Source organism: Meleagris gallopavo, chromosome 4, assembly GCF_905368555.1.
Source record: "Meleagris gallopavo chromosome 4, MGAL_WU_HG_1.1, whole genome shotgun sequence".
Lineage (NCBI taxonomy): Eukaryota > Metazoa > Chordata > Aves > Galliformes > Phasianidae > Meleagris > Meleagris gallopavo.
In genome coordinates this window covers 61,613,958-61,637,989 of record NC_139407.1, presented here as the reverse complement: position 1 = coordinate 61,637,989, position 24,032 = coordinate 61,613,958, and the positions used below count along the sequence as shown (strand labels likewise).

The window sequence follows — 24,032 nt, the reverse complement described above, 5'->3', positions numbered from 1 at the left end:
CATAGAACCTTTTTGGACATATGAATATTTAACTACTTACAGTAGAGTAACTGGAGCAGAGGACATCTGAAAATAGATTCAAGCAGCAGCCTGTAACAGTGCTTGCCAACGAGGTGATCCTTGCATAGACCTGTCTGAGTTGCAGCATAGGTGCTGGTGGCCAAATCTGGTATCTGCCTTTGGCAGAGATCCACATGGAAGCACTGGGTTTGAGTAAGCAATTACACAGGTTTGAACTAGTCTGTACTTAACACGGGGTGTATTGCAGGAGAAATAGGAATGGAAATCTGAAGAAAAAGTCCTCTTTTCTGTTCTAAAAGTTAGATTTGGAGGGTGCCAGACGTTGACATCAAATACTGCTGGAGCTGGGAGACATAAAGGTCCCAGGCAGTTTTTGTAACAGGCATTGTTGCCCTGTCCCTGTTAGCATTTCCAACATATGCTGTTATAGCAAGACTGTGTGTATGCCTGTCTTGTTCTGCTAGTCTAAGCCAGATTGTAGATTGCTAAAGATGGAAAACTTCATTATGTGCAGAAGAAAATTCAGCACTGTCACTTCTACTGCTGTGATACACTCCCACCTATCCTGGACCATTGAGAAAGTGGGAATGGAGTCAAAGAGGAGAAATATGGCAGCTAGGTTCTCTGATAGTTAATAATGTAGGGATTCCTTTGGAGCTTCAGCTTGCCTGGAAAACCTGTTTCCTTTAATTGTGAGCTTGCTTTGTATGCTGCACTGCCAACATCAAACTGAAGTCTTAAAAAAATGGAACGATTTGGGCTGAAAAAGGAAACTTTTTGTTCATCATTTTAACTGTTTTTTTTAATTATTATTTTTTTAATTTGTTTTACTAACTTAACCCCGGCAACACGTATCCCTTTTCGTTCTTCCCTCCTTACTAAATAATTCAGGTAGTAAATATTTTTTGTGTTGATCAAATTGACCAAGTTGATTGGATATGCAAAACCTGTAATTGTGAGGAAGCTAATCTGTTTTATCTGTCATTAATTATTTTCTCTAGATCATTATGAAGCCTACTAAAACTTCTGCCTAGGGAGGAGGTTTGGTCACCATCCCTAGAGATGTTCATGAGATGTTTAGATGTTGTACTAAGGGACATGGTTTAGTGAAATGTTGATGGTAGGCGGATAGTTGGATGAGATGATGCTGGAGGTCTTTACCAACCTTGGGCTTTCTGTGGTTCTGTTAACGTGCAAGTTAGCAGACAATATCCTCTGCAATTGCTGGATGTGACAACTGTTAGTGCCACTTGAAATCTGTGAACTTTCTCTTGGGATGATGGTTACTTTTGTTATCTGGTTTTATTGCTGTGCCCAGTTGGAAACAAAAGTGTTTATAGAAGACTATACTGTTTTTCTGATGAAAATTATTCCATCTTCTGTACATCAGTTGATCTTTTTCTTTCTTTTGGAAGAGAAACTAGCTACAGTTGAAGCAGTTTTAGCTGGAAGGGCAAATTCATTAAAATGTATGAGGAAAATCACCTATATAGCACTGTGTTCAGTTTTGAGCCCCTCCCTACAAGAAAGACATTGAGGCCCTGCAGTGTGTCCAAAGAAGGTCAATGAAGCTGTGAGGGATCTGGAACACAGGCCTTATGAGGAACAACTGAGGGTACTCTGGTTATTTAGACTAGAGAAGAGGAGGCTCAGGGAAGACCTTATCCCTGTCTAAACTACCCGAAGGGAGATTGTAGCAAGAGAAGGTTGACTTCTTTTCCCAGGTATTTAGTGTTAGGACAAGAGGTAATGGCTTTAAATTGCTGCAAGCGAGGTTCAGGTCAGATACTAGGAAAATTTCTTCTCATTAAGAGTTGTCATGCATTTGAACGTGCTGCCCAGGGAAGTGGTGGGGTCACCATCCCTGAAGGCATTCAAGAAAAGGGTAGATGTGGCACTGAGTGACATGGTTTAGTGGGCATAGGTTAACAGTTGGACTAGATGATCTTTACAGCTCTTTTCCAACTTTAGTGATTCTATGATTCTATTTTAGTAGTGGTTTTGTACTTCTGTTTTATCTTGAATAGGCAGGTAGAGACCCTTTTGTGATGCTTCACCTCTGACTTCTGGACTTAATGGCTTTCTAAACATCAAACTTGAAAGCAATATCTTTCTAAATAGCTGATCTTGATCAGTTATAAGGGTTTAAAATTGTTTATTTATTATAACTGTAACTTTATTATGATTTTTATATTTGTAGGATGAAACAATTGTAGTCTTTCTTGATGAAATTCCCAGTGAGTTCAATGAAGTCAGGACACATTTTACAGGTCATTTATTAGTTTTAAACTCTTCTAGACCTGTTAATTATTTCTGTAGCTATTGCCTCTAATGCTGTGCTTTTCAGGGCTTATGGTAAACTCGACAGATTCTAGGTACAATTTTGAAAGTCACTGACACTTAAAATTATGACTGTGTTGCATTTCCTCAGGATTCTCTATTTGATGGAAGGATGTCCCAGACATTTTCCAATTGATGTTTTCCCTCTCTTGTAACATAAAAGTAGAGTATCTAACATAAAAATGCTTCTTAATTTCTATTTATGTATTTTTTCCATGTCTTTTTTTGACTTATGTTCCTTTTACAGATCCGACTACAAATCCGGCATATTCAGAAGAAAGATTGGCTCATGAAGCTTTGCAACTAGAGAAGCGCTTGAGCTTGCTGTCCCATACGAGTCGCCAGGGCAGCGGAGGTAAGAAATTCCTTTAATTAAATATAGGTGGTATTCCCTCCTTTTCTAGGCTGTAGCGATGAACCATGTATACGTAATTATAAGGTGATGAGCTTTAAAGAAAAAAAAAAAATAATAAAACGATGGTCAACATGTTTCATTCTTGTCCATGGCTGCTTCAGTCACTGCTGAGTAATGTGGTTTGTGATTAAATGCCACTGACCCTTCTGGAAGTCTCTCTTAGTTAGAGCTACCAGACTGATGTAATATTGTAATATGATAGAAAAGCATGCCTGAGTTTGTTTGTTTGTTTGTTTTTTAAATCAGTCTCTGTGGTCAGTTATGTGGCTGGATGAGGAATCACAAAGTGAGCTTTTCATATTCTGTTGAGTTCTGCACAGGAAAATTAAACATTTGTGGGGAAATTATAATACCAAGACTCTCTGTAGGTTTGGGAGATAATTTGCCTGAATCTGGACGTCTAGACTTTCCCATTGTCTTGGTTCTAATGCAGTTCTAAGCTGTAGTTAGGACACTTCATCTATGATTGTGGGAGAGCTTCCCTTTCAAAATTCTAAAATATTTAACTGGGAAAAAGTGATTTCAAAGAAATTGAAGAATGTTGTTATATATCTATATGTCAGTGTGTGTATATGTGCATGTGTATTTTTCTCAGTAGGTAACTGTCTTGTTCAGGGTAATTTTTTATTAGGGTAATTTTTTTTTTTTTTTTCAGATGCCAGACGTTGCTGAGAACTGCACTAATATTTTTGTCATTCATGTCTTCTGTCTAGATGGCAGCATAATTTCATCCTGAGTTGTGCAGGGGGTCACAAGCTAGTGTCAAGTAGTGGGCACTAAGGGAAAAGAAAGGATTAAATTTCAGAGGATAAATGTTGCTATTTTCTGCTAGTACAAAACAAGAATCCTTCCATAGAGGGTAGGAAAATTGTTCTAAACGTTTCCTGTAGCAATTGAAAACAGAAATAGTTCAGTTGCACCAGAAGCTCAGATTTTGATTTCTAGTGGATCTTTCACTTATCTAACCCGTCTGGCAACTTATTGCTCAAGGTTTAAAATCAGTTAGAATTAATACCTACTTAATTATCCTGTTCTTGGCCTTGTCTTCTTTATCTTGTCTAAATAAAATATATTTAGTTGAGAGTGAAGAAAATAACTTTATGGAGCTGGTACAGAAAAGTATGGTGTGTATGTTTCTCATAAAAGCATTGAGGACACTTTCATCAGTGTTTAGTTTTTTTTCTTCCATATTCTGTCTTGGATAGCTATAGATACTGTAAAAGTGGCCTCCTTGTGAATACACTGAAGAAAAAAATCTTGCAGTATGTACATAAGATCTTTCTCTATATAGATATGTAAATGTAGTAGCATTCTCACTTTTGTTTGTGTCTGTGTTGTATTACTGTCTTTCAGTATGGATATTATGGAGAAATACAGTATAGAAGACACAGAGAACAGGACACAGAGAACAGAACAAGTTTGATTTTGTTTTTCTGTCTCTCACGTGCATTTTGATGTCATTCAGATAAGACTTGAGAAAAAAGTACCACAGTCTTTTGGTTCATTCAATTTCAATAGAAATTTTGAAATCTTTTATATGCTTCTGGATTACATTAACAAGTTTGTGGATTTTTTTTCTTTTTTTTTCTTTTTTTTTCCAGAGCATCCTCAGCTATTCTGAAAATTTGTGACTATTCTCTGTGATAAAAGACTGAAGTATCTAAAATAAAGCTAGTTAACTGTACAGGAGTGAAACACATCTAAAAAGGGGAGAACTGGCTGCATGAAAATGTAGCCCTGAGTGCAGTATATTCCACAGTGTGGTAGGGTTGTGTTAAAATATTATCTGCCTGTTATTTTTCCAGCAGGGATAGGAATAATTGCAGGAATTATGGCATTCCAACAGAAGATCCCTCTACGAAGCAGATGGAATATCAGGGTTCTTTCTGTGTGTACTTACCCTGCTTCCAGTCTGTGTGTTGCGTTTTAAACACGGGCTGATCTCTTTTCTTCCTTTTTAGGAGATGACAGAAGTCTTTCAAGCTCATCTTCAGATACCAGCCACTCGGATGTTAGTGTTGGGAGCAGATTGACAATTTGGCCTGAACAGTCTTCAGCCAGCACTTCGCAAGAGAGTCATGGACTGGCAGCTGCAAAGGGCATCCATCTTGGGGAAGAGAAGATCCATCCAGAAGGGGCACGTGGCACCACTAAACCACCTCCAAAGCCCCTCCGGTCCAGACAGCTACAAGAGATAGGCCGTCAGAGCTCATCTGACAGTGGAATAGCTACTGGTAGTCACTCTTCTTACTCTGGAAGCTTCTCTTCCTACGCTGGGAGTTTGGACATCTGCCATGGTGATGAGTTTGGATCATTGCTTAGCCTGCCATTGAACTTTCCTTCGGATCAGAATTTATGTACTTGTCCTCACAGTGAGCCTCAGAGAGGTGTGGGATCAGAGTATCAGGTTCCCAGCTCTCTCAGACATATTTATGATATACCCAGGAGTTTGTTACAGGCAGCTGCTAAAGATGTGCAACCCAAGAGTGCAGATTCCACGCTACCCAAGGACCAGGCCCTGCCTCCTCATGGTGCTAGTGATCCAAAACTGCTCCTTCCACGCTTAGAAGCACAGAGAGCACCAGAGCACAGAGGGAGACCGTCATTCTTACTCCCAGAAAGCACCAAAGACTCAAGTAATGAGGCGTGTGTGGATTTTGTTTCGAGGTGGTCAGATACAAAATCACCAGGACAGGTGTCAGACTCCAAAAGTAGTGAGTTAGCGCCACCTAGTGGAGCCTCAGCTGACCCCTATGACACATGTAGCCCCCACCTTGGAATGACAAGAGCTCTTTTTTCAGCTTGTCCAATCTGTGGTGGACTAAAGGTAAATACCTAACGCTGAGCAGATGCTAACAAGCCTTACTTAATATAGCATGATTAATTTAAAATGGCTTAACTTACAAGTCATGTTATTTCCTTTATAATTTTAATTAAGGTAATTATATTTGTATTGTTTATGTTCAAGTCGAGAGGCTTTGTACATTATTTCCTCAAAATCTGTGCCTGATCAAGAGAACACTTGAATAATATAGCCCATCAATCATTGCTTTTAAATTGACCAATTTTTTCTTTGAGGGTATGTGAGTGGCTTGCAGTGACAGAGATAGAAATTACAGAAGCACATGAGAGGGCTGAATTTGTCCCGTAATGATAATAACTTGGTGTGGAGAACACTGACCTGTCTTGTTGCTGGTATTTCAAAAGACAGAAGGTTGAGGCTGTGTACTATGTGCTCCTCTTCGGAATGGCTGTAGCACATTTTTTATTTTTTTTTCCATGTTTTTCTTTATTGTTGTAATTTTGTATGTTGTGAGCATATATTGCACAAGAAGAAGGCAGACTAATGAAGCTTCTTACTAGGGAAAGAGAAGATAGTCTGGTTAGCATAGCAATCCAAGACAAATCACCTTACTGTATTTATAACTGACCACTGAGAGATGCTTTAGGGGAAGTGTAAAAAAAATCCATTACTGATTTACAAACTGGGCAGTGTACTTACAGGGAAAGTTATTCTTGACAACCAGTCACAGAAGACGTGGAGATTCATGTGCTTTTCTAAACACATTTGACAATATCTGTAACTATGACTTTGTTCCCTCTGGAGTTCTTTCTGAACCCTGTTAAATTCTTGGCTTTTTATTGCAGTAAGTTTTCTACAAGGCATGGAGAAAATATTTGTTTTTATCTATTCTGGAGAATACTTTAGTTTTGGTAAATAAGATGAAGGTAAAACTCTCAGAGCTGCTGAAATGATGGTAAGGTCAGAGAGTGTGCTCAAATTAGGAACATGTGAAGTGGGGATTTAGCAAAGACTTTTGTACGAAGAATTAAATACTGTGGTTCAATTGTGTATATTTTTTTTTTAATTCAGCAGGTGGGATTACATAAATCACTGCTATGAAAAGGACTTGAGGATATAGGAAGTTAAAAAAGAAATAAAAAACTTGAGGGGCAGTTTTCTTCTTGTGGTGTGTTTTGCATCGTTGGCTGTGTTTATGTCTGAAAACAAGAAAGTCCTTTGAGCCTGAGGTGCTTGTGTAGCATTTGTCTCAGCAGTGTGAGAGTACCTTGGACATTGCCCTGTATTTGTGGCATTTGGGAGGCAAGAAAATGCTTGAGTAGCAGGATAAGGTCGTGTCTACGTTCATTGCTAGGAACAGTGTTCTTCCAAGGCCATCTTTGCAACCCCTCCCTGCCTCATTTTGAAAGCTTGACTGGATGCAAGGGCTGAGGTTCAGCCTCCAGCTTCTGCTGTTTTTGAGCTGAGAACGGTTTCTGCTGCTGGCTTTTTGCATCTGCTGTCTTAGTCAAAAAGAAGTTGAAAAGAATGCATGAAACCGGTTCCTAGAAGGTCTCTACTCTGAGAAGAGCAAGCCCCAAGATGGCTTTGTTGTAGGCAGGGAGAATTAGTTGGCATGGAGTTAGCTCACATGGTCTAAATGTTTGTGGGTGATCTCAGTTTAGACATGAATTTATCGAAACTTACCCTGGAAGTCTGTGGCAGACGGGCAACTGAAAGTAAGGATTCTGTTCTATTAATCAGAACGTTTAAAGGCAAAATTATGCTGCTCCTCCTTTAACTGCCTGTTCACTTCCATGACATACGCAGCCAGATCTTTTTATTTTTATATATATTTAAATGTGTGTATATGTATAAAAATATATCTATTTATTTTTTTTTTTGTGAAGAGCTGACAGATTTCACATTGATTCTAGTTACCTATTAACATTAATTGGTAAGAATGTCAGGAATAGTCACTATTTAAGCAAATTTAGTGACAGAGAGACACTGATAGAACATTCTTACCTACTCTATTTTTTAATGGTGTTTTCACATTATGTGCATGCTTGTTTGTTTTTTCTTTCTTTTCCCTTTCTTCTACTTGGCTGGAAGTATTTGGGAAAGAACTTTCACTGAAAGGACTGATTGGACTCGCTTTCACTTTGGAAAGAAAAAAATAACTTCTAGGTATATTGTCTTAAACTGTCAAAATAAGTTATTTTATCAGTATTTAATGGATGCTTTGTCTGGCTTTTCTCATGCTGAATACAGTGAAAGTACAAATCCATGTGATCTAACTAAAAATAATAATTGTTTCTTATGCTTTGAACAGAATTAATTTGAGATATAGTTAGGGCCAAGGGGAGCTCACGTATGAATTAATGAGACACCAGGTTTCACAATGACTGGTATTCGTGTTCAGAAGTCTTTACTGGGCCAGTGTTTAGAGTGCCTTTGTAATTTCAAATTAAGCTGTTAATTAAATTGTGGTGATGTTTTTTAAATGTCTGCTATTTAAATAGAAGGAAGCCTACAGCATGAATAAAACAGGTATGCCTTTGTTTGCTACCTTGGATGTAATCTATAGCAAGTCAAGGTTAGGTTTGGGCATGGCATCTTTGTTTTGGAGCTGAGAGAAGCTATGTGAAGAGCTGGAGGCAGGATGCAGACTGATAACATGCATATGTGAAAGTGATGGTAGCACTGGTGATGGGGATTGTCTAGTTTAGGAAGCACCTGCTCCACTAGTGGCAAAGTTGATGATGAACACAGAAGGATTCAAACAAAAAACGAGAAGGAAGCTTTTCTGTTTCACTGTGGATGAAGAATAGCACAAGCATGAATGAAACTACTAAATTTTGCTTTTTTATTTCTATATTGTATTTCATAATATGCGTTGGGGATTAATAAGCAAATATACAGGGTGTTTTGCTTTCTGCTGTATATGACTGTAGTGTGCACGTGATGTCCCTCTTTATAACCTTTGCAAGACATACCTTCTGCTATGCAATTTTTGCCTAGGTGATATCAGTGCTATAGATTAATGCCCGGATGAAATCTGTGTGTAGTTTAAGAATATTTTAAGCTCAGAATGTTGGATTGTTGTGGGATTTCTAAGTAAGCTACCAAGATTTATTATTAGACTTATTCAATTTTCAGCTACTTAGCTGCTATTAATTTGAGGAATAGCATTATACTGTACGTTTGTTGCTCTGTAACTTCATTTGATGCTGTAGTTTGAGAAACTGTCAACACTTTTTATAGGGTGTCTTTTTTTTTTTTTTTTTACACCACCACTGTTTGTAAATTTTCTTAGAAGTCTGAAAAATAAAATTCTTTTCCAACTGGCTTTGTCCTTTTCCATCTGACAAGTAATGCTTTTCTTTTTTTCTTTGCTTTTTGTCCCCTGACCTTCACCTTCTTGCAATTTGAACAAATATGGGATGATTATGGCTGTCTCTTCTTACTGCTCAGTGTTGTGCTCAAATTGCTGTTGACAGCTCAAAACGTGCCTTTCAGTAGAAATTACTTTTATATATTTGTCTTACTCTAAAGTCATATTTACATTAGTTGGAGTTCTTATGTACAGACTTGTTTATGGCTTCAGTAGTTAATCTGTCATGACAGAGGAAAAAGGAAAGCATCAATCTGTATGTATCTGTTGTTATCAATTCTGCACTGGTATTCAGCCACCTGAATATTTTAGTTGATCACTTAAAATCATGTAAAATCATTTAAAACTGCCAAACTCTCCTTGGAGACAGTTGTCCCAGATCAGGAGCAGATCTACCAAAATCCTCTGTGATGTATTTTTATGGTTCCACAGTAACTGTGCCTCAAACTTCGTAGCACCCAGCATGTCTGCAGTAAGCTGAAACACAGGAATGCTGTGGTCACCATGTATAGAAGAACTTAGGGACTTTGTTAGGTAGCAGAATCTACAGCTCTGAATGGCTAAAATCTCCCTACACAGTACAGGGAGGTCTGACACCTGTGCTGGGGGGATGTGGATTGCTACTGGCATGGGGTGCTGCTTTGATTAGCTGATAGGAAATATAACTCATTTAGTCTGTTCTCTAGAAACTGCTTTATTTTGCATTGCGTTTTGCATGTGCATGTATGTACTATGATCCTTGAGCAGGCACTTATGCAGCACTATAGGGCCCTGCAGGGCTTTTTAATAAAATGCAACCTTTGCTGAGTGCAGTCTGTGAGTAGACCCAGAGCTATGAATCTGTTTCTGTTGTGCAACGTAGACCAGGGAGATGATGCCTGGCGAGATCTGCTCTTCATTCTTGCCTGGACTGATCTGACCAAATCTGTGAGCTGCCTGTGACTGGGTAGGGAATGTCACATCAGCCTTCTAATCTCGTAGAGACTCTTAAACTTGGATTTTTCACCTTCATTGTAGATGCTGCTTCTGAAGGCAGTGAAGTGTAAACTTCTGTTTTGTTGAGATACAGCAGCTGCAGGCTACTTTGTTACATTCATGTAACTGAGAATGGTTCTTTTGTTTTTTTTTCTTTGGCTTTTAATCAGGTGGTAGTATTAAAATAGATACTTAAGCAACCACACTGCTGCTATATACCACTTCAATATAGCTTTGCTTTTCCTCCTGCAGACATTATCTCCTGCTCCACGGGGTTTGAACATCTTTGTTGATCTTGCACTGTGTTTATTTTCCTGCTTTCTCTTAAAGTTAAGGAACATGATTAATCATTCACCATTCATATTTATTTTAAAGGCTTTATTTTTTTTAAAGATCTATATTGATGTGTGACGCTGTAACATTTTATGCCTCCTCTCACCTTCACAAAAAAGCTCCATGCTGTGTAAATCTTCCGTTAAGAAAGATGCATTTATAATCTTTTATGTCTCTGTTCCTGCTTGTACTCCTGTTTTAATCACAGAGCTCTGGGCAGTTGGGCAACAAACGCTGTCAAAACTATAAAAGGAACAGTTCACACCTCAGAAGAATGTGGAAGTCAGGAGAGCTGGCATTACTGACCTCAGCAACAATGTGTTTGTGAGGCTCTCTTATGTTCTGGTGACTGCTGATTCTGGGTGCTAGTAGCTTTTGGCATGAGCTAGAAAGCTTGCTTTGTGCTTTCTTTTCAGGTTTAATTCCATATGTTATTTAAGTCCTGACTGTGAAAGTTAAACCTGCAGTTAGATGCATCTTCTATCACATGTCACTACTTAATGAAGAAAGTGTACGTGCTAATAATTTCATAATCAGTTATTGTAAAAGACTTTGAAACTTTTGCGATAGTGTTATATATTTTTTTTAACTTTGCATAGATTTGAAGAGATCTTTAAAGACGCTGAATTTCCCAAAACTGCTTTTTGAAATAGAAGATATCTGTGATCATTGCTGTCCTTGACAATGAAATGCAGTCATTTTTGGTGCTGTTTGTCTGTGCTGACAAATGCATCCAGCACCATCCAAGCCAAAGTTTGGAGCAAAAGTATATTCTCCAGTTTAAACTGGCAGAGGAAAGGGGCATGAAAGAGGTAAGAGGAGTGACAGACCCAGAACTTGATTTGCTTTATTTTCCCTTTCGTAATTTTAGCTAGGACTGCCCTAGAGGAAAGCAGTAACTTTTACTGGACTGCTTTTGGGTCTGCTTATGCACTGTTTAGAGATGTTGCTTATCAGCATTTCACAGAGAAAGGAGGAATTACTTTTTTTCTTGCTGTTATTTTGTACAATGCTATAATGCTTATTGGCAATAAGCTTTACTCCCATATAATCAAGAAGAGACCCGGCTTCCATTTTACTTTGCTATTGCTGATAAGGGCTCATGCAGTTGACCAAATGTTTGCCTAAGGAGGTCACCTAATGGAAGTGACTTTGGATTTGAGTTATTGCAGTGAAATAGAAGACATGTCCACCCTACAACATTTGTGCAGATTATTTTTGCCACTTACCTCTGATCTAAATCATAATACTGCTCTTGGCACTTCTTGAGATCAGACATTAAGTGAAATACATACCGTGTGTCTGCAGTGGGGAAGGAAGTGCCTGCCACAGAACTACTGGTAAGTGAAATGGTAACAATGTCAAGATGGCATATTTCCTACATGCTTTGAATGGAGACAGCATAGCTCAGCAGATCTCATTCTTTTGCACCAAACAGAAATGTTGCTGGGTTGCTTTTCTGTCAGAGAGTCCATGAAGACATTGATAAACCTCAGTATTGACCTTCCATCCATTGGATGAATAAATAGGAAAAGCTACTTCTTACTATAAATAGAATCAAGCTGGATGACAGCTTTTGTTATTACTACAGCTGGCCACTACTTATTCCTCTGTTGGGAGCAATAGCTTTTCAGAAGGGAGAGAAAGAAGGAGGTGGCTTCCAGCAGTGAAGGCTGGAAAAATTTCTCCCTTTGGAATATAGGGTTGTTGTGTTTGTTCTGTTTTGTTTTTTGATCCAGTTGTAAAGAGAGTCATCAGACTGCTGGCAGTGTGGCCAAAATGGAAAAGGGAAAGGTTTTTTCCTCTCTCTTCCTTCTCTTTTTATTTTTTAAATTAGAAATCCACTTACTTCTGGAAAAGACAACAACACAACAACTATGGAATCGTATAAAATATCAGCAGACAACATATTCTGTTTTCATTTTCAAAAAGAGAGAAAGTTGAATTCACCGGCAGAGGCAGGCAAGACAAAAGGATTAGGAATAGGTGGAAGCTCAGAGGGAAGCAAATATAACTACAGTGCCAACCCAGACTGACTCCCAGGTGGTTCATTTACTTCTGTAATATGGTAAACAAAGACATTAAAAAAAAAAAAAAAAGCAAAAAAAAAAAAAGCATCACTTGGCAATTATTTCTGCAATATGATGGTAACATTTACTAATATTTTATTTTTAAGATCATAGATTGAAGAAGGCTATGCAGAAAATACTCTGCTTTGAATAAAATCCACTGGTACCACAGAAATTTCACAGCACAGGGAAAGAATTGGCGAATGTCAGCAGGATAGCAATCATTCGGGTGGGATATCTGGAGGTTTGACAGCAGCTTACTGTGAGTAGATGGAAAGAGTGAAAAATAGATGCTCAGTAGGTGTAGGACCTTTCCTACCAACCCTTTTTCACAGAGCCACTTAAAACTGGAAGTATATGAATTTAAAAGGATGAAATGTGTTCCAACTAAATGACACAAACTTTATTTTTTCCCCAATCTATGGCATTGCATGTGAGAAGAACTAGTTTTGGTAATTCAAGGTGCCTGGTACACTTAATACTTCAAGATATTTATGGAAATAGCATCAGGCAGTTTGATAACATCCCATATGGATTTGTAATCTGATTAGATCCATATGGGGTTGAACTGGATGATCTCTAGAGGTCCCTTTCAGGCCCTATGATTCTGTGACTTTGTGATAAGGTATCAGTCATATGTAGAGATTGTGTTATAGGTGAATTCTTATTGTTACTAATATGAATATTTAACTTTACACCTAGTGATAAAGATCAAGCAATGTTTTCCAATATTGTCTTAGTAAAGTAACAACATATGGGCAATCAGCGTGGTTTTTCACGCTGATTAGTAAGATAGCAGTTGTGTCAACAAACCTAATGAAGATAAGATTCTCTACTAACTGTTCCACAAAAAAAGCTCACTGAAATGCATTTGGAGAATGAATTGTTGAAGCATATTTATATATTCAGAACAGAATGAATACTTCCACTAAGCAGAAGGGCTTGTCAATATGGGTAAGCCATTCTGATACGGAAAGAAAACCAATACATGTTTGACAAAGTTTCCAAGATAGACTGTTAAATTTGTCCTGCAATTTATGTATTGCTTTGTTTAAGGCAGACTCCTGGTAAGAACTTGTGATGGTGAAATGCAGATGACAGTGTTTTGGGCAATCTCTCTCTTTTAACAGAAGTTGAATCCCGAAGCATGTGAGAGAGATAAGAAGTTGGAGGTTTGGACTGGTCTAGTAATTTTGGGTTATGGTCTTAATACTACAGGTCCAACCAACTTTGGTCAGTGTATCTCCATAATATCTACTAGAATAATATTTACTTTCCAAGTCTATTGTCAGGATTGATCAGTTTGTCTATAGTGATTTGAATATGGAGTATTCTATTCAAGTACTAAATATATTATTAAATTTGATGTTTCCCAGGCTGCAGGGAGAGAGCTAGAAAGCCATTTGCCTTCTATTTGAGCTGTGAACAGATAAGGAACTCATTAAGAGTCACTAAAGAAGAAATCAATCTGCTAAGATGGAGCAGTTCCTATATAATTTTTTTTTAAACTGCTGGGAAGTCTATCACTAATTTGTATAATTTCAAATAGCCATCTCCCAGTGAATTCAAGACAGGAAAATGCTGATGCTATGGATATGCTATGTTCACAGGAAATTTTTCTGTGACATTCAGTTTGAAAAATGATGTCTTTCAAGAACAACAGAGTAACTGGAAAGAAGTTATTAATGCTGGAACCTTTGCACGCAGTAGATTTAGAGTCTGAGGCTATGGCATTTGGAAATTGGTTCTTTATAAACATGGGATTAATCAGAGAATTGAACTATTTTTTAGCATTATGAAATGTCCAGGATACCAAAACATGCTTGGGGGCAGGACTGAAATTCAAGCAAAACTTGAGTAAGGAAAAAAAAACCAAAAAAAACAGACATAAAAGCTGGCAACATGCTTATCAAAAAGAGAATTTCTGTGTTCTGAGGAAATTTGCCTTGTCAGAATCTGCAAACACATGTATTGTGCCCTTAAATTACTATGGAGAGACTTGTTGCATCAAATCTAAGGGTGCATGTTTTTTTGTTTTTTTTTTTTGTTTTTTTTTTGTTTTTTTTGTTTTTTTTTGTTTTTTTTTGTTTTTTTTTTTTTTTTTTTTTTTTTTTTTTTAATAAATAAAATTGTTTTATTCTTATTTGAGGTGAAAAGCAGTTTTACCTGAATAGAGGATAGGTGAAACTCCAAATCTTCATATTTGTGTGAGGTGTAAGAACAGATAGCCACAGGGAACTTCTGTAGCAGCTCAAGCTCTCTGAAAAGCTGCTGTTAAATATTTCAGCTTGTCAGTTGACCCATCTTAACAAGTAGGTACTGTTGAGTTTCTGTGATGCTGGTTAAACTCAGACCTAAACGTAGGAATTCTGGGTCAGAATCAAGATGGCACAAAAAAATATTAAAATTATTGCATCTGAGCAGTTGAGCCAATCTTTTTTACAGTGTAAAAAATAGCTTTTTACCCCAATTTTTACTAGTTTTTTTTTACTAGTTTCATGCAACATTTTCAGTAACCTTCCCAGATGATATTGTGGAAAGAGGGACTTCCTGGATTCTGGCTATCCTTGCTGTGGTATAATAGCAACATTTGCTGCATTAATGTCTGTAACAGTGCACACTGGTTTTTTTGGTCTGTAAAAGTTAGACTGAGGCTTTGTAGGGTGTGTGGGGATTTTAAGGTCCAAACAAGTGACTATTAATGTGATCTCTGTGATAAATGATAGCCAGGATGGGGTGAGTAAATACCAGTGTTCTGTACAGATTCTGGGCTGTACCAAAGATTGTCTTTTACTCTGCATGTAAGCTTCCCTTTGCTTTAGCTTTTATGTGTTTCCACGTTCCCTTTTGTAAAACAGGGCAGATGAAAGAAAGCATTCTGAGCAACTCTTATCTGCAGCATCACAATCCCACACAAGTCCAAAGGTTAGAAGCAAAAGGGGCTTTGAAATTGACTTTGTGCTCCTAAGCCTTGTCACATGAGGATATCAGACTATTCACAGTACAAACTGCAGCAGCCAGCTGTCAGTCAATTGAAATGACTGTTTCAACAGCTGGGAATCAGTGGGACATGAGCTCTGGCCGTGTTCCCTCTCCCCTACCACATCCTTTGCAGCAGTTTGGATTCTTTGGAATCCTCTGCTAATTCAATGTTGATTGGAAGCAATTTTGAATGTACAAGAAATTCGACACTGGAAAATATTAAGGAAATATAAGCCTTTTCCAGACCTAGTTTATTGCAAGGACAGAGAAACGTTAAGTGGGCTGTATCAGGGCTTGTAACTGAACGCCTGAATCCTCCGTAGCACTAGCAAAACTTTACTGGATGAAGTTTGCAAATTCAGCTCATTCTTTGAGACTCAAAGTCAAGCAGAACACACGTGCTATGGAGATAACTGCTATAGAAAGCTTTGGAAAGCTACAAAAATGATTATACCTAATACTTTATAGCAGTGCTTTCCAACGTAGGAAAGGTTTGCGAGCAGCTTCCATGCATAGTTAAGTATCTGTATGCTTTGAAGCTGTGATGCTTAATTATAGTTTCATTACCTTTGACAAACCATAATTTCAGTGATGGCTGAGCTTGTCTTAATCTTACTATTCTGAGTTTTCTTTCCCTTGTTTATCCTTTTGGTTCCATCCATTTCTTACTAACAATGATCATTGTTTATCTCGTTAATTGTTTTTCAGGAAAAAGTCGACTTATCTGTAAATATGGGATTGAAATTGAAAAAGAAGGAAAATGAATGCAAAGATGGTATTTCAAGGCTTTAATCTTTGTTCTTCAGAGGTTCATAATTAAGCCCACTGTAGTTCTCTCTGTGTGGAGCAGGATGCACAGGTTATAACAAGGATTTTTTTCTTTCTGCCTTTATGTGGAATGGGCTGGAAGAGGGAATCAAATAGCTAATCTAATGCAACTTGGCATAGTTCCTTGACTGCAGATCAGGCCTCAGTGTATTTTTAGAGCAAGTACAAGCTAAGCTCCCGCTGTTGAACAGAACTCTTTGAGGGAAGTAGAAGCAACAGAGTGCTCTTAGGGCAGTCGCTAGGTGAATATTTCAGAATGGTAATAACAGCTTAATGGAAATTTCTCTCTCTCTTTCTCTCTGAGAATCTGTAGGCGTAGTTTAATTTGTTATTAATGTTTGAGATTTTCCTTTGCTAGCTTTTGAAATATAGAATATTTCATCCCTTGTTTGTCACTTAACTGTGATGGTGTAGTTGAATCCACAAGTTGCCTTTATCTTTATTTGCAAAAATTTCCATTTTTTTCCAAGGTGGGTGGCTTAGTTTTAAAGTCCTGTTGCAAGGAGAAAACTTGTGTAAAAGGAAAACTTTCTTTAATTTTGATAAGAAGTGGAATTAATTTTCTGCTAATTGAGAACTGTTTAACAAGCACAATTGTGCTAAGTTAGAATACTTTTCAGTACGGTTGCATAAGAACTATTTTTCAGTGAAATACGTTAGATGTTTCTTACATGAGTTGGTTTAGGTTCATCCCATTTCCTCATCAGAGAAGAAATAGTTCTGTGTCAATAAATTATTTGAACTTTTTTCTTACATGTCTCTTCAGGTGTAAATTTACTTAAATCACCCTTTTCCTAATCAAAATCTGAGTCCTTTAGTGTGTACATATACATGCGTCTCTCTCTGTTAATGACTGTCCTTTAAATTAGTATCCAATCTCTCCCTGTTAAACAGTATTTTTCTATTGATTTCTAAAATCTTGGTATGGGCAGCAGAACTCTGTTATTTCTGGGATGTGCTGTTCTAAGAAAATGTAGGGAAACACTTCTCATTTGTCATGACTTCCTAACTGCACAGCTATTTCTGTGGTACTGAGATGCTCAGTGGTGGCACTGTTAATCTCGTGAACTTGAAAATACAAAAGGAGGGGGTCATGTGAGGTGCTGCATCTGGTCCTACCCTTTGCCTCTTCTGTTTCTTTTCCATGCAGAGTGAGAAGAATGGGATGCAGACAGCACGCTGCTGATTATCTGCAGAGTGAACTCTGTTCTTACTCATACTTAATTTACCCCCATCTGAGCCTTATTTTCAGTGGTACAATAGTTTTGTCTGAGTCTCTGCCCTGAGTGGATTTCATTTGTACAAAAAGGGTGGAATTTCATGGATCTGTGAAGCTCAGGCCAGCAGATGTGGGGAAATTGAATGCATTTTAAAGGTGGAATGCTCTTGCAGTAGTGTAATGCTACCCTCTGTTGGAAATTAGAATATCTGGAGTATAAACTGGAATACAGAGAAGTGAAGATTGTTTGCATGCATGACTTTATTTCTATTGTACATGATGAGACTTCAGAAATGTCAGTCTATTTAAAAGGGCATGCTTGGTGTAAACAGAAGAACTTTTTACCCGAGCTATCATAACTGAATTTAAAACAATCTCCTTTTCATGTTAAGACACAGCTGTAGGCATAGGTGGTTGCAATTTTACTGTTTTTCTGTAAGAATACCAATTATAGCCCCCTATAATCAATGCTGATTTTTATTGCTCATAAACATCTATCTGTTCATAAAGTCTTCACTTCTTTTGAAAGAAAAATACATTTATTTTTTTTTTTGCATGGCTGAAGTTGCTCTGTACACTATTCAACAGTGTTATGAATAACAGCACTCATCTTCACCTGTGAAAACATGAATGGTTAAACCAGTGCTGTGGGTTGCATTGCCTTCAACAGCCAGAGCAAATGCATATTTGAACTCTTTTGCTTAATCATTGCATTGCATTGGATTTTCTAGGAGAGGTGGCTTGACTAATGAGACTGACTGAGCAAGGATCTGAGAAGGGGAAAAGGGAATGGGATGTTATAATGAAAGCCTCCCTAAAGAGTTGACAGCACTGTCTTGAGTTAAGAGATCTCCCAAGTGTCCTAAGCTTAAAAATAAATAATTTTAATCAAATTCCAGACTAGATCATCTGCTTCTGTAAAGCACAACAGCTCAGCTGCAGTTGGGGGGAAGCCAAAGTATGTGATTTTTATTGCCTGGAGGAACTGGCTATCAATTTGGCCGTAGGAATATATGATATGATGAATTTAACATTATATCAGAAGTATCTGCCTTGGATCTTAAACCTGAACGTTTCTTAAGAGAACTATCATAACTGGAGAAAAAGAAGTGGCATTTCTGAACTAGAGTGTATTTGATGGTTTATTTTAATGGCAATTGTGTAAGGAGCCTTACATGTCCTGAACGTCAGAATGATTTTATTTGATACATCTGGTGAAAGATGAAACAGTGAAGACTGATGTTAATTGAATTTTATTCTACATCTAGCATCAGTTCTTAAGTGTGTTTGTTCAAAGTTCTGTACTCTGAAATCAGGAGATGCTATGCTCCAGTTGTCATGTTTGACAAATATATCCTTTGACATTTGCATATGGTCTTTTTATTTCTTGTAAAGGATTGGTTTTAGTTCCTGCCTTTTAATTCCTGCATCAATTCAAGGCATGTTTGTCAAATACAGTGAGGTACAATTAGTGTCTGAGGCAATTTGCTGTGTCTGGCTTAGCCATTTCTTCTGTCTGGCTGGGTCCCTTAGCCTATCCATAGCTCCTGCTCTGAAAGACCTCTGTCGTGAGCTGGGAGCAAGAAGTCTTCAGTTCATACTCCACTATCTTGGTGCTGTGAGGTCTGTCAAGTCGCTTAAATGAGATCCTCTGTTCATGAATGTTAGTAATTGTTTGCATCTGGCTCTTCATTGGAGTGGCTTTTATTGACCCACCTTGAGGACTTGCTGCTGCAGTGTCTTTCTCTATACGGCTTGTCGCTGTACCTTGCAGTACCTCCATGGGACAATTAAGTGCTTCCGCTTCTATACACATCAGTGCTTCTGATTTTCCCTGTGGTTAAATAGGATGGATACTCAAATTCACAGACATATTCCTTCATCTTGTCGGAACTGGGACCATCATACCAATTTTTTCTTTGAAGTACCATGAGAAAAAAAACACCTTGTGAAACTAGCTAAAACAAATTGTAAGACAAAAGAGTCAAAATCTGTTTGTGAGAGGTACTGTGAATTTCTTTGTTTCTTACTTTTTTTTGGTTTGGGGAATTTCTCTATAACCACGAGCACTGGAAACTGTCTAGCTGATGCTAGTGCTATGACTGTTTTATGCTAGTTCAGTGCTGTGTGTGCCTTCAGACTTTGCTGTATACTGAGGGTGAGCTCTTATAGGGATGGGCCAGCTATTCCTGCTCTTGATTATTATTTTTTATTTTTGGACTAGTCTAGAAGCATGCAAGCTTGACTTGTAGTAGTGCCTGGAAACAGACACAAGCTTTACTGATGTGCTTATGCCAGACATTTAATACATATTGGATGGTATTGCATAGCTGTCTCCTTCAGCAATCTGCCCAAACATTTTTGTGCATAACAAGATATGTGTGTGATGTAAAAAGGAAGTTATTTAGGATGAAAAATGAAGCCCCTTACTGTTAAGGAATTGACAGATTTACAGTTGCTCATGCTGTCTTGATTTTGCCCACATGTATGTCCCTCTAGGGCAATGAATGAGACAGATGTCCCAGTGTAAAAAGCAGTGTGTGACCATGTAATTGCATTGCAATCCAGTTCTGCACTATCCTGATGTAACTCTTTGGTACAGAGTAATTCTGGGTCCATTTCTGAAAAGCAAAAGGCAAGAACAAATCATGCTGCTTGTCGCACTGTCAGCTCCCTCATGTCCATATATTATCAGTAGCAGGGCATTAAATTGGTCATTTTACTGTTGCGACCAAGACTCCTACCATCTGAATTTTGGGGAATGGCTACTAGCTGGAAATGACTTTCCTTTCAAGGTGTTAGCTGGGCTTAGGTACTTTGGCCTTTGTGGTGACTGTGCCAAAAGGCTCAGGCCAGCCATCTTTCCTTACGCTACCTAAATTGAAGGGAAGGATCAGTTATCTTTTAATTTTGTCATATTCGGAGCTCCAATGTGATATTACTGGTCATATTCTGGCAAATTGCTCATGCCTGAGAGGATGCCCATGGCAAGAAGAAAAACAAAAGCATACATAACTGGCATAGAATCATAGAATCCCCTGAGCTGGAAGGGGCCCATAAGAATCAGCAAGTCCAACTCTTGGCTCCACACAGGGCAATCCAAAATCAGACCATATGTCTGAGAGCATTGTCCAGATGCTTGAACTCCAGTAAATTTTCTGCTGTGACCACTGCCCTGGGGAGCCTGTTCCAGAGCCCTACCACCATCTCACGAAGAATTTTCTCCCAGTATCCACCCTGAACCTCCCCTGTTGCATTTTCATGCCATTCCCTCGGGTCTATGGTAGTTTGGACATAGTAGTTGAAAGTCACCATTGAGATGTTCCTCTATCAAAATAAGAAAAAGAACAGCACACAAATCTGGACAACTAAACAGTACTTTAAATTCTTTCTCATCTCTTTGCTTAAACAACATCTATAACTTGTAGCTTAGTTGAGCTGCAATTATTTGCAGGTTTTAGAAGGTGTGTTTTAATGTGACACTTGGCTTGCCAGTGCCACTAAAATCATCAGCTTCATGCTTCAGAAAATAGCTGATGTTTGGATTTTGCTGAATGAACTGAGATGTTTCTGAACTGACTTCAGCAATCTTTCTGTTAGCTGGCAGTTGGCTTGTGACAGATGAGGCTGAGTTATCAGAAGTTTGTGGCTGAAATTGGAGCACTGCACCTGAAGCATATCATGGCCAGGGGTTTCTGTTTCATTTGGAATTGTTGTGAAAGATTATGAAAATTTAATACTTTTGTATTGTTTGTTCCAAACTTGATCAACTGCTGGGCATTGTGAATCAGGTCATCAAAGTGGAAAACATTTAAAGGTTGTTCCATGTGTCTGTATTTATTGACCTTTCCTGGGAACTTTTTTCCCTGTGACAGCATGGGCATTCCAACTTTTCTGTGGCTTTGCTCCAAGCATAAGTCATAGCCTTTCATCTTTATGATAAATATACATTAACTTTCACTAGGAACTTGTTTCTTTATGCTGAAGTATCTGAGCTTTGCAAAACTTTGTACATGTTCGAGTTTTTTGTTTTTTCCTGTTTTCCAAAAGCAATGTGTTTTTGTGATGCTAATTTCAAAGTCTTCCTTCAGGATTTCCTATTGAATCCTTTGCTCCTTTTTGAATCTGCACACCGTCCAAGATGCTATAGTCATAAACTATGTAAGTGTAATCTGCTGCCTCTCTTTACATATAAACAGGGATTCTGATGAAGAGCTATCAGCTGAGTATAGCAGGCATGAGAATATTTGCTCATGTATTTTGGAGAAGTCTGCTTTTTTTCTTTCTTCAGAGGTCGTGATAATCTTGATGGTCTTCAGTTGAATAAATGGATGTTTCGCATGTCCTTGATATTGTACAATGGCTTTAAAATTGAAGGAGAGAGATTTGCTGAAAATTAAGTAGCTGGCCAGTTTTGCAACGCATCCTCTCCATTTATAAGTGTTTTTTGATACGTGTGGTGACAATAGTTGCTACTATTGCTGTTTCCTCTTTCAGAAAAAGAAGCTTGGATCCTCTCATCTTTGTTAAGCCTTTCTGAGAATCCAGAGTGGGGCAAAGCTTCATGCATCTGCTTAGACAAATGCAAATGACACCTACGAGACTGTACATCTAGCTCTTACTAGGTTCAGAATTATGGAGCTACTAAAAAAAAAAATGTAGCTGAGCTGAAAGAAAAGATTATTTCTAAAGATGCTGAAAGGGGATGACTTAAGCTGTGGGCTGATGACGTGTGTTTGAAATGTTGACAGTAATCAGGCAAATGGCATTTCATTCTTCTTGCCAGTGATGATGGACCCCAGCTCAATATTACAATCTAGAGAAGCTGAGCTGGTCTCTTTCTTGGAAGAGTGGTATCCTCCTTCTTCTTCTTCTTTTTTTTTTTTTTTTTAATGAGCTATGTTTAAAAATTTGAAAGAAAAATGCTTTTGTTCTTTGAAAGTATATGTTTTATAGCCTTGGGGCCAGTAGGAGGAGGAATTAACCTCAACAAGGTGAAAAGTGATTTGCCTTTAGAGAGAAAGATGAATATATTGCTCTTCATATGGGATAGTATTTGTGTCTGGTAATTTTCTTTAGATGAAGACTGATTTGGTAAGTTATATATTTCATGGAATTTAAAGTGAATGAAATAAAATAAAACTATCAAAATTGAAAAGGAAAGAGAGAGAAAAAAAAGTCTTTTTTTTTTTTTTAAATTGTAAAAATAATTATGTACTATAATGGTTGTTTGCAAACAGACAGAAATGCTAAAGCTTAGGTTCTGCTTAAGGCAATGGAACTAATCTATGAATAATGATTCAGCGTATCAAACTGGTGCTTTTCCTAACATCCATCATTGAACCCTACCCAAGAGGTTTGGAAGCAGAACTTAAAAAATGAATGTCATCTGACAGCAGCCAGATCACTGACAGAGTTAAAATAGCCCTGGACATGTAGTTCATGATGTGTGATATACAAGTGGTACATATCCACTTACTGTGGGTGTTGAGGGGAGGCTGTTTGAACTAACCGTGCATCACATATTTCAGCACTCAGCTCTTGGGTCACAGATAATAAGAAAGTAGTAAACTACATTGGAAAGATATTTGACTTAAATTATAAGTATCAGCAGATCTGTGTGATTTAAATAAACACATCATTAGTTACTGTCTGAATATCATGCCAGTCATAACAAAAGCATATTACAGGAGTGAGGTCACTTACTGATTTTCTTCTTTGCCCTAATGGTAGTTCTAGATCTGTATTGTACTTCACATTTGAAAACCGTGTGTTTACATTATGCCACAGTAATTTAAAAACTTCCTCCTACTGACAAAAGCATGTTTTGTCTTAGGTATGTAGAACTAGAAAAGATTTAAAGTCACTGATCCCATTCTTTAGAGTGAGTTGCCTCAGCAGCAGCCACTGTAAATTAGTGAAGTCTCTCTTATAAAGAGTCATAGCAGGAGACCTCATAGTTGCAGAAATAATGGAATAAATGCAGTGAAACGAAAATGAAAACAACAATTTCATAGTCTGAAAAATCACTTGAAAACTAAAGACTCATTTTATTTTATTATCTCTGACTCATTTATATGTAATCATATTTGTTTCTTCTATTTATTCTTCTCTTTATTGCATTTACTTGCTGTAATTCCAATGATACTTTATTATTGTCCAATATCAGATATGTGAAATTATATCAAACTTCTGTTTGTCTTTATGTTTCTTTTGTCAGGTATCATCTAATCTCCTTTGAATGGCTTTGAAAATATTAATTGTGATTTTTCTGTCCATCAATCATCTTTTCTTACCCACCTAACCTGTACTTTTAAATGCAAGGCTAGTTAGAATTAATTTTGTAAGACTGACTAGGATTTCAAGCCATGAAATAAGGTTCAATTGTTGAAGAAACTGTACATAGATTTAATTTTTGGCTATTTCTGTGCAGAATAAGCAGAAAATGAAGGTTTGAATTCTGCGCTTGCATGCAGAGGTTGGAAGGCCCTGCTGACAGTTTTTAAGTTGAATTGAGCAGCACACTGGAAAAAAAAAAATAATAATAATTCTGCAACTGAAGCATTCAGCATTGGAAGGCTTCTTAATCCTCCTGGTTCTTACTTGTGCAATACTGGGAAGAGGGAAAAATAACTGAATTTAATTCGCAAATAAATCCAATCATTATGATT

General features: G+C 37.7%; 1 protein-coding gene across 4 annotated transcripts in view; it reads left to right on the top strand.

Annotated features, from left to right (window-relative positions):
* Positions 1-24,032, top strand: part of DOK7 (docking protein 7) — a 67,097-nt gene that overhangs the window by 20,481 nt on the left and 22,584 nt on the right. For all 4 annotated transcript variants that reach the window (XM_085223553.1, XM_085223550.1, XM_085223551.1 and 1 more), the window contains 2 exons: positions 2,609-2,716; positions 4,738-5,603. In XM_085223553.1, coding sequence (XP_085079679.1) covers positions 2,609-2,716; positions 4,738-5,603 — 974 coding nt within the window. The remainder of the gene's footprint in view (positions 1-2,608; positions 2,717-4,737; positions 5,604-24,032) is intronic.